Below are 11,622 nucleotides of genomic sequence, written 5' to 3' on the forward strand. Positions count from 1 at the left end.
ACACCTCTTATCAACAAGGATGCCTGAACGAAACATATTTGTATACCTAACCCTTAACTGTACCCCACAATATCATAATTTTAAAAAGGGCAAAAATTATGTACTTTGCATTTTAAAACAAACTCCCCTCCCCCGCAAGAAACCTAAAATGATGCTCCACCCTGGGGCAGAGAGAAGGGGATTCTTGGGGGTACTGGTATGCTCAAATGTCTTAGGAAATTGTGGCTTAAGTAGCCACAGACTCAAAGCCACCCAGGGACAGCATAGCGTCTTGTGGGAGTGACCCTGAGGAAGCATGCACCAGCAGTGCCTGGCTCTGCCTGCGGTGCTCAGGCCAATAGGACATGCATCTGTGCATCTTCAGCAGAGGCTAGGAGGAGGGAAAGGAGGCAGGTATTTCCATGACGTGTGATAATTACCAGTCAAAAAGATCACTGAGGTTGTTTTCATCTTTCCTGCTTAGGCGGCTGCCCTGGTTCACATTTACCTAGACGGCTCTGTGCTGGTTACTCATGGTGGCGTTGAGATGGGCCAGGGTGTCCACACGAAAATGATTCAGGTAAGGGCAGAAGAAGATAGGTATAGCTTGTAGATATGTTCTTGAGAGGAGAACTATAAATGTACATTTTCCATTCCAAAGTAAAGGCTAGGAGCTTTTGCTTGGGCAGCTGACGCTGTTAAACTGGTAGCAAAAATGGGGTAAACAAGCCAGTTTTATAACTGAACCTCCTAAAAGAATGTGGCAGAAGAGTCTCCAGTGGTTTTATCGCTAAAGAAGGTTGTATGTTGATTTGCTGCTCTCCTTTGGGTATATTAGCTATTAGGGTTTCTCTCTTGAATCTTTGCTAGACAATAAGAGGGTGTGAAATTCTGATGGATTTCATGATTTCTTGCCCTTTTGGTAATATCAATCCATGTTGTGCATGTGTGTGAGGACTTCACACATGTACTGCCACCTGGGCATGTACACAGGGCTGCTGCTAGCCAAAGTATTTGAAAATAAACTCTCTCCTAAAATCCAGGTGGCTAGTCGTGAACTAAGAATGCCAATGTCAAATGTTCACCTACGTGGGACAAGCACAGAAACCATCCCCAATGCAAATGTCTCTGGAGGGTCTGTGGTGGCGGACCTCAACGGATTGGCAGTAAAGGTACCAGTCCTTGTAGCATTGTTCAAATCACTAACCCCCTTGGTGCCAAATAAGTGGGTGGAGCCCAGAAGATGTGGAGCATCCATCCTGCCATCCCACTATCATCTCCTCTAGTCCCAGCTCAGTGAGTGATGGTGCAGCTCACAACAGTTCTTCTGTGCTGGAAATGCCATTTATTTATTTATTTATTGAGTCAGAGTCTCACTCTGTCCCCTAGGCTGGAGTGCAGTGGCACACTCACGGCTACCACAGCATTGACCTGCTGGGTTCAGGCGACCCTGCCACTTCAACCTTCCAAGTAGCTGGAACTACAGGCATGTGTCACCATGCCCAGCTAATTTGTTGATTTATTATAAAGATGAGGTCTCACCAAGTTGTCCAGGCTGGTCTCGAACTCCTGGACTCAAGCAGTTTTCTTGCCTTGACCTCCCATAGTGCTGGGATTATAGGCGAGAGCCACTACACCTGACCAGAAATGCCACTGTCTCCCCTCCCTCACTCCTGACAGCTCACTGGTCAACGAGTTCTTTCAGTTCTACTAAAAAATATCTCTGTGTCTTTCTACTTCTGTGGTGCACTAATATTGCTTGAGCCAGACTCCCATCTATCACCTGGGCCACAGCAGAACTTCTGTCTGTTCACCCAATTCCAATGCCACCAGAGTGAACTTTCCCACAAAATAAATCTGAACATGCCATGGCTGAACATGCCGTGACTGAAAACAGTGCCTGCTGGTTTTCTGTTTAGTCCTGACTTCTTAGCGTGGCTTATAAGGCCAGGTATCTCTCTCTCTCTCTCTCTCTCTCTCTCACACACACACACACACACACACACACACACACACACCACACACCCATAGCGTGGCTTACGAGGCCAGGTTTCACACACACACACCCATAGCATGGCTTATAGTCAGATCTCTCTCTCTCTCTCTCTCTTTCTCTCACACACACACACATACACACACACAGCGTGGCTTATAAGGTTAGGTCTGTCTCTTATACACACACAAATACACACACCCCCTGTAGCATGGCTTATAGGGCCAAGACATACACATACACACCCATAGCACACGTACACACACACACACACACACACACACACACACACACACACACACACACACACACATATCCCTGTAGGAAGCCTTTCATGTCACCTCCATGCAGGGTTGGTCTCTTACTCCTCCATGTTCTTATTCATGTAAGCCTATGGAAGGTTACCTATCATGTTTTGAAATTGGTGTTTGCATGAAATTATGATCATAATTTGAATTTAGAAATAATCCCTAGGATGCTTGTCAAACTCTTCTCAAACGCCTGGAACCCATCATCAGCAAGAATCCTCAAGGAACCTGGAAGGATTGGGTGAGAACCCCTGATTCTTTGTGTTTTATGTTAGAACAAAAAAAAAGTGGGGAGAGTGAGAGATACATGTGAACTAAAAGTCTGCAGAAAGAGCACTGTGAAAGGTTCCACTGTTACTCTCAGCATGTGGAAATCCTGTCACAATAGGGTGGAGGAACTCTTGCATCTGGGAGAATTTTCTATTAGAGAAGATGGTTTTTCTGCAAGAACTCCTTTTGTAAGCTAGAATTAATTAATGTTTCATCCTAGGGAGTGTGGATTTTTTTCTAGATAATAACTGTAGACCTGTTTATTCTCCTTCTTGGGATCCCATTGTTCCTAAAACAAAACAAAACAAAAATACTAGAATTATTCTAGAATAGCAAAAACCACACACACACACACTCATCTAAACTAGGAAACCAAGCCATGGGGTGTCCGTTCTACCAGTAGCAGGTGCTCCATGGAATGGAAAGGTAAGTGCTTCCTATGATCTATTTACAACCCAGCTGGGGAATGACACACATTCTAACACCAACTAGCAATCTTTTCAAGTAACAGATGGGAAGGTGTGCATGCTAAATATTCTAGAATGTCAGCTTTTGCAATACGACCAGCACAGGTCTGGGGAAAATACCATTTGGGGAATCCCATTTAGAAATGGTGCCTGCTATTTTGTAGAGTAAGGACTCTCTTTATAATTCACACTTATGGGAGCTCTCAGTCCTTTCCGGAATGTTTGTTTCTGCCCTCTGTCCTGTGCTGCCTGAACCCAGAATGGCCAAGTCAGTCTGACTGGAGAAGGCTGGACGGAGAGGGAGCGTGAAGCATAAACCTTCACCATCGTGAAACATGGTCATTCATCCCACTTTCTTCTCTAATGGGTGCATGCCCCATCTTCTTAGTCTTGGGAAATTAGACCTAACTCCCATTTTTCTGTATAGTTGTCAACTGTGTGCACTACAGAGTCCAGAGAACTTTTGGCATAAATGGCATAATTTATGTAACAAATTGCATTATTTAATATTATTTATGTAATGCATGGCATTATTTATAATTTAATAAATCATTCCCCTCAACTGAAACTGTTATGGACACCTGATGTTAACGTAAAACCCACCAGAGTTTCTTAAAATGCTCCACATGAATAGACTGAGTCTTTCAGACGACTGAGTGAATGTCTTCATTAAGCAGAACGTGTGTTGGCGACTCGAGTCCAGTCTATAAGTATAACACACCACAGTAGACATTTGTGATGATCACATGCATTGAACACATGCTGTGACTACAAGCAGTAGACCACCAGTGCCTGGGGAGATGGAGAATGCTGAAAGGAACTCATTAACCCTGGGCCTTCCGAGTTGTTACAACCAATGCTTTATTTAACACAGAGAAAAGTGAAAAGGGAAGTCTTGGTGATTCTTTCTCTAGACATCTTTTACAGCACCATGTCATGCCTTTCTTTCACAGGCGCAGGCGGCTTTTGATGAGAGCATTAGCCTTTCAGCTGTCGGATACTTCAGGTAAGCCAAACTTCCAGTCACTTGGTATGGAAAATAACCGTTGAATCTTGAGAAAGAGTTTCAGGTTTGTTTGCAATCTTGGCAAAAGTTGATTTTGTACCTTCTGAACATTTAGTTGCTAGTTAATCCAAGTGTCTAGAAAGACTTTTGCTAGGAAAAAATAGGCACATAAATGAAGTGCAGCTGAGTTGATAATGCCAATCATACTGGCTGGTTTTAGAAAGCTCTGAGTACTTGGAATCCACAGTAGTGGTTGACTTTTTGTTGAAAACACCAGCTATCTTTTTTTTTTTTTTTGAGTTGGCATCTCACTCCATTGCCCAGGCTGGAGTGCAGTGGCGCACTCACGGCCACCTAGTTAAGAATCAAAGGTAGAGAATGCAAATTAAACCCTTAAGATAGGCACCATTTTACACTGTTGGGATTGGCAAAAAAGAACCATGACAATAACCATGTGACATCAAGACATGAGACATCAGGAACTCACTTAATTTGGAAAACAGTTAATTAAATTAATGCAGAGTGAAAGCAGTCAAAGAGAGGGTGACATAGAGAGTCTTACCAGGTTTTGTCACTTTACCGGTTGTCATGGAGTCCTGGGCACTGACTAGCTGCCAGAAATAGGCACTAGAGGCATTCTTAATCACCACCTCCATGCTGGGGGAGCAGGAGAGAGAGGACAGAGGGTCCTAGCAAGCTGCCAGCCTGTGTGTCTCATTTGACATTTATTTGATGTCCTTAAAGAAGAGTTGGGAACACAGCAGGCCTCGGAGCCCAATAATGAGAGACAGTGTAGTAGCAAAGAATGACAGCCAAGGAGTCTGACCCTAGATGCAGAAGGTTGCATTCTGGAGCCAGAAAGATAGATAAAGCAAACAACAGAACACTTATGAAGTAGTGTTTGGTGTAAGATGCAGGTTGAGTTCACAGTGTCAGCAGCCAACCTCCAGGAGGAAGGAGTCATCATCAGGAATAATTGATGTTTTTGTGAGACATAGCACGTTAAGTAAGAAAGAACTAAGTGTTTATTTAGCCAACAGACTTACTGAGATGTGTTACATGCTGAGAACCATCGCACAAGGGTATCCCTCTGGTGTGAGTCCGTTTGATCATCACGGTCTACAATTAGCAAACTCGTTCACTCAACCATGCTCCTCAAGAGTTCTGTTTCCTCCAGGGGTTATGAATCAGACATGGACTGGGAGAAAGGCGAAGGCCGTCCCTTTGAATACTTTGTCTATGGAGCTGCCTGTTCTGAGGTCGAAATAGACTGCCTGACGGGGAATCACAAGGTCAGTCCAGACGGAAAGGCCTTCAAGCTGCCCCTAGGAGGCGCCTGAACACCACAGGTGCCATCTCTCGTTGGGAAGTGTGTGGCAGCACCGTGCATTTGACCTAAGGGCAGTTTCTCTGGGTTATAAGAGGCTCCGCAATTGCCAGGGTGGTATGAACGCTTCCAGGGGTACAGCTGGTAGCCTCTCTGCCTCATTTCCCTGGCCCTTTTCAATGAAATTAGGAAAGAAACCACTTTATGGAAGACACACAGCCTAAAGTGAGCTTCCATGTAGACTGTTGGCCCAACTAGCAACCCTGACCTCTATGAGAAATGCCATCCTACAACGTTTTTGAAGGATTCATCAGTGTCCATGATCTGCCAGCTAGCACCAAGAGCCAGCCAGGCAGGTAGTGATACATTTTACCCGGCTGGTTTTTGCTTTTCAGATGGTTGAAGAGCTTCCTTGTTCCTTGTGCTTTTAAGGGATGCCATGAGGAGATGCATACACAGATACACACACACACACACACACACACACACACACACTCTCTCTCTCTCTCTCTCTCTCTCTCTCTCTCCTGTGCTCTCTCTCTCTCTCTCTCTCTCTCTCTCTCTCCCCTGCCAAGGACTCACAGAGTTTCTCCTCTTGTGTCTGAACCTTTGTGGATAAAAGAAGCCACTTACTCATCACTGGCAATAATAATAAATGATCATCGATACACAAAATGGGACTGTAATACCCTCAGAACTGTCATGTTGCCAAGCTACTAGTCTATTGAGAATCTGTTCCAAGACCTGCCCAGAAGCAAGCTGCAGCTCCTATTTCCAAATATCCTTTGTGTCTACATTCTTGGATTGTGATCAGGGGTCAGTTTTCATTTACTATACCCCTAGCATTTTTTTTTTTAACTTTAGTCAGCCTAATCATTGAAATTGTTTTCACCTTTATTGAACCTGCCTATTCAAGTACCTGGCTGGCCTGGATTCCAACTCAGGCTGGATCTCTTCGGGGAGACCTCGAACCAGAACAAAACAATGAGATCCATCTGAGCTTGGTTTTCATGTTAGGGGAGCTACCCTGCTCTATGAGGGAAAGAGTTCTCTTGTGCAAACTCAATTCTCAGTTCCTTCTTTCTCAAAGAAAATGTTATCTGGATTTTCTTATATTCTGTATATACCTTGGCTTTTTAAGATCCAAGAACAGGGTAATAATTAGCCTTAGTATTCAATTTTTTTTTGATGATGCACCCTGAACTCTGGTTCAGTAAATATCCCCCAGCCATCTGTGGGGTTGTGTGCTGTCCACAGAGTTTTGCAGCAAGGATCATGAGGGTCATGGCCGTTTTCTTTTGCTGTGTCATATGCCATATCTATTACAGTGAATTAAACTCAATCTATTGCATCACCCAGCTTGAGTCAAAAACCAAGTCAATTTTTTTCTCTTATTATTTCTAAGAAATTTTTTTAAAAACATGCTTAAGCTGATTAAGAGTATTTGTGTAAATTTGAAAGTTTTACATAATAAACTTCATCACATAATACAATCTTGGTTGCTTTCTCTCTTGATAATGTGACTTAAAGAAAGATTTGTTGTTGTTGTTGTTATTTTATACTAAAGCCAACCAGGCAAGAACTGTTTCTTAGCTTCTTTTCTTTATCTTCATTAAAATAAACATTTTAACTATTTTTTAAATCCCTAGAACATCAGAACAGACATTGTTATGGATGTTGGCTACAGTATAAATCCAGCCCTTGACATAGGCCAGGTATGTGTAACTGACGTGCCGTACCTCCTGTTTGTAAAAGCCAAACCCTTGTAGGGCCTACAGGGGAACATTCTGTCAGGCTTATTCATTATCTTATTTTTCTATCCTTTTAGTCAAATTCTATTCCAGCTGGCTGGAGAACTCAAATTTCTTACTGTTTAAAAAGGGGAAGTAAACAAATGTGTTTTAGGTCGTTTTTGAAGAAATGTGCAATCTATGACTTGGGAGCATGTGTGAGGTAGGACCAAGCCTAGTGACCATGGAACCCCAGACCTCTGCCGTATAAGTAGAGTCGGTGCCAGTTGCTGGGCCTTGGCCGAGGGCTTCAGCTTTCAGGAGTTTAAGGTTGTGTTGGGACAACAAGCCTCAAGTTATTAGAGCAGTAGCTATTGATAGGTGTCCTGTGGACTGAATTCTACCCACAGACTTTTTAAATTTAAATTTGAAATACTTGGCAAGATTAGAAAATCACAAATATCTAGTTTCACTTGAAAACAAAATTTGCCCACACTGGACCTGCAAAAGTCGGTTAGCTGTATCTTCAGCACTTTTTTTTCCCCCAATACAAATGAGGTCTCGCTATGCTGCCCAGGCTGGTCTAGAACTCCTGGGCTCATGTAATCCTCCCACCTTGGCCTCCCAAAGTGCTGGGATTGCAGGCATGAGACAGCATGTACTACCTGCTGAATCTTTAGAGAGTCATACTCCACTGATTCAGGACCCACCTAGAGTTGTCTCACACTTACTTTACCTACCTTGAACCCGTTAGCAGTTCAACTCACTAACTCCAATTCAAAGTATAATTTAATGTCCTCTTTAGTCATGGCATGTGTTGTTCAAGAATGAGAAGAATCTATGGCACAGTGAAGTCAAAGGAGTCTTTGAGGAGGAAGTGGGTGTGGACTGAGTTGTCAAACAAAGATCAAGAAATGATGTTCTGGGAGAAAGAAGAGTGAAGGAAATCACCCTAAAGAAAGACATGAAATTCAGCACACGGTTCGCAAATGGCAATCAGGCTAGGGCCCGTGACAATGGCAGGAACCTGACAATGGGGACGAGTGAGCCATGAGGCCGAAGCCAGAGAATGGAAGAGAGCCATGGGGCAGGTTCTCCAGAAGCAGGACTGAATTTGGTGGTAATGGCCTGGGGTTTTAGGAATACTCATCTGACATCAGAGCCAGAGATGTGAGACCAGCCCGTGGAGAGGAGGCAGAACAGGGTGGTGGGATTCCAGCTCTCACTAGCGTATTGGAGTCCGTGGACACATCAGTCAGGGGGTCTCATCTGCCTCAAAGGCAGAAAAAACAAAGGGGCCTGGGTACCAGGTTTTGAGAGGACTCCTCTCAAGCTACCGTTGCAATAGCCACACCAAGATTAGAACCCAGGTCCTTTAACTTTGGACTTGGTGCTGAATGAGGCATTTGAACATGCTTTTAGGTCAATTTTCAGCAACATACTCCAAGACACCCTCTTTATTTATTTATTTATTTTTAAGTCAGAGTCTCATGCTGTCACCCAGGCTGGAGTGCAGTGGCATGATCATGGCCACTGCAGCCTCCACCTGCTGGGCTCAGGCGATTCTTCCACCTCAGTCTTCCAAGTGCTGGGACTACAGGCACATGCCACCACACCTGGTTAACTTTTTGATTTATTGTAGAGATGAGGTGTCACTGTGTTGCCCAGGCTAGTCTTGAAACCCTGGGCTCAGGCAATCCTCTTACCTCCGCCTTCCAAAGTGCTGGGATTACAAGTGTGAGCCACCAAGCCCAGCCAAGACACCCTCTTAAAAACTCTTAAACTGTAAGAATTCAGACAAACAACATGAAGTTGAAATGCTACTTGTGGTTGACTGTATTCTCTCACGCACAAAAAAATTCTACTTTTTCTTTTCTTTTTTCTTTTTGCCTCAGATTGAAGGTGCATTCATTCAAGGCATGGGACTGTATACAATAGAGGAACTGAGCTATTCTCCTCAGGGCGTTCTATACACACGTGGTCCAAACCAATATAAAATCCCTGCCATCTGCGATATCCCTTCAGAGCTACATGTGTCTTTGTTACCTTCGTCTGAAAACTCAAATACCCTGTATTCATCTAAGGTAGGCTGTGCTCTATGAATAAATCCTCATTTGTATGACATCTGTGGGACAGCGGAAGGGCCACATTCATCTCTTTGTTGTTTGGGGGTTTTTTGGTTGTTGTTTTTTTTTTACCAGGATTGTAGAAGAAAAATCCTTATTAAACATTTTAAAGTAATTTGATTTTTATCTGATTTTTCATCTTGCAATAATTACCTTTATGTCTATAACTGCTTTCTCTATTTGGGGTCATCTTGTTAGGCTAGAATTCTAAGAATGAGAATACTGTGTCAAAAGATTAAATTGCTTTTTTAAACAAAAAATTTATATACATAGGATTGGGCGAAGTGGGTCATGCCTTTGGGAGGTACGAAGTGAGAGGATTGCTTAAACCCAGGAGTTCAAGACCAGCCTGGGCAACATAGTGAGATCTCATTTCTACTACAGAAAAAAAATTAGTTGGGTGTAGTGGCGTGTGCCTGTAGGCTACTTGGGAGGTTGAGGCAAAAGGATCGCCTGAGCCCAGCAGGTCAAGGCTGTAGTAGCTGTGATCACACCACTGCGCTTCAGCCTGGGTGACAAAGTAAGACACTAATTCAAAAAAAAATTACATACATATAATATATAATATTTTAATATAAACATATATATATACATATGCAGTAAGCCCTCTACATACAAACTTTCAAGTTGCAAACTTTCAAAAATGCGAACATGTGTTCACATGTCCAGTCATGCAAGTTAGTTCTCATATCTGGCATACCTCATCATATACATGCATCCTCTACAAGTGGTTGTGCTTTTGTGTACTTTACTGTACAGTATCCTTATTTCAAGCCCAGGATGTCTGGTAGCAAGCCTAAAAGCAGCAGTGATATAGTTGGCACTGTATAGTTAGCTGATTGTGTTAGTTGGGTACCTAAGCTAACTTTTTTTTGAGTTGAGTCTCACTCTGTCACCCAGGCTGGGGTACACGCTCATGGCCACCGCAGTCTCGACCTGCTGGGCTCAGGCAATCCTGCTTCAGTCTTCCAAGTAACTAGAACAACAGACGTGTGTCACCACACACAGCTTATTTTTTGATTTATTGTGGAGACAAAGTCTTGCCAAGTTGCCCAGGCTGGCCTTGAACCCCTGAGGCAATCCTCGCCTCAGCCTCCCAAAGTGCTGGGATTATAGGCTTGAGCCCCTGTGCCCAGCCTTAGGCTAACTTTTTACAAATTGTACTTAATGATTGGAATAGAACTCATTCTTATGTAGGGGACTTACTGTACATACGTGCACGTATACATAGTGAGAGAAAGAGTTGTAATCAAGTTGGCTTGTCTCCCTCTAAGGGTCTGGGAGAGTCGGGGGTGTTCCTGGGGTGTTCGGTGTTTTTCGCCATCCATGATGCGGTGAGTGCAGCTCGACGGGAGAGAGGCCTGTCCGGGCCGTTGAGGCTCCATAGTCCACTGACCCCAGAGAAGATTAGGATGGCCTGTGAAGACAAGTTTACCAAAATGGTATGTTCTGCCTTGTAGGAAAAAAAAGGATAAAATTCTAACCTTTTGGCTCCTATCCTGTGGTAGAGTTTCATTAACCCACTGCTGTGGTTTTTCATGGAAGAAAAGGTGACAGAATCCTGAAAGGAACAGCGTGGTCCTTGAACTTGTGCCCCTAGGGTTGTGTTTTTTCGTCAGGCTGGCACTGTTGGTTCCCAGTGGACTCAGTTCTCTACCACTTGATGAAAGAAAGTCCATTCCCATCAGTTTTATGTCTGTCCCTTGTTTTGTTCCCTTCCTAGGACCTCTCAGTCAGGGATGGAAGTTCAAGGACTATGCCCTGCACCTAGGACACCCAGGCCAAGAATTTGGGTCCCTCCAACCATCTTTCTCCACCCCCACCCAAACAGACCTGGGAAAGTGTGCTGGCAGGGACCCCTCAACAGCACCTCTACCAAACAGACAGCTCAGCTCTTCTTGGGTATTTTCAGTAAGGGAGTTTTTCACTGTAAAAGGAGGTCGTGCCCTTCACAGTTATTCCCCTGACTATAAGCAAGGTGTTTCTGCCTGGACATGGTGGCTCACACCTGTAGGCCCAGCACTTTGGGAGGACAAGGTGGGAGGTTCACTTGAGGCCAGGAGTTCTAGAGCTGCCTGAGCAACATAGGGAGATCTTGCCTCTACAAAATTAATTAATTGATTAATTTAAAAAAGAAAATTGTTCCTTAGACTGAGGGGAAGCCCTGCCTACTCTCCCCTTCACTCTTTGTGGTATTTTTTTTTTTTTTGAGTTGGAGTCTCACTCTGACACCCAGACTAGAGTGCAGTGGCCGCTCCCAGGCACCGCAGCCTCGACCTGCTGGGCTCCAGCGATCCTTCCACCTCAGCCTTCCAAGTAGCCAGAATTACAGGCAGGCGCTACCACGCCCGGCTGATTTTTTGGTTTATTGTAGAGATGAGGTCTCGCTGCCCAGGCGGATCTCGAACCCGCGGGA

The 11,622-nt window shown here is 44.1% G+C and overlaps 1 protein-coding gene across 1 annotated transcript in view; it reads left to right on the top strand.

The window, feature by feature from the left end:
* The window catches only part of AOX1 (aldehyde oxidase 1), a 70,993-nt gene that overhangs the window by 58,148 nt on the left and 1,223 nt on the right, over positions 1 to 11,622 (top strand). Inside the window, exons 26-33 of the mRNA XM_008069802.1 lie at positions 464 to 559; positions 1,023 to 1,151; positions 2,447 to 2,521; positions 3,971 to 4,023; positions 5,201 to 5,315; positions 7,000 to 7,065; positions 8,976 to 9,164; positions 10,481 to 10,648. Of these exons, the coding sequence (XP_008067993.1) occupies positions 464 to 559; positions 1,023 to 1,151; positions 2,447 to 2,521; positions 3,971 to 4,023; positions 5,201 to 5,315; positions 7,000 to 7,065; positions 8,976 to 9,164; positions 10,481 to 10,648 (891 nt within the window). The remainder of the gene's footprint in view (positions 1 to 463; positions 560 to 1,022; positions 1,152 to 2,446; positions 2,522 to 3,970; positions 4,024 to 5,200; positions 5,316 to 6,999; positions 7,066 to 8,975; positions 9,165 to 10,480; positions 10,649 to 11,622) is intronic.

The sequence above is a fragment of the Carlito syrichta genome, unplaced genomic scaffold (genome assembly GCF_000164805.1).
Source record: "Carlito syrichta isolate Samal-C Ts95f unplaced genomic scaffold, Tarsius_syrichta-2.0.1 Scaffold312209, whole genome shotgun sequence".
NCBI classification, from domain to species: domain Eukaryota; kingdom Metazoa; phylum Chordata; class Mammalia; order Primates; family Tarsiidae; genus Carlito; species Carlito syrichta.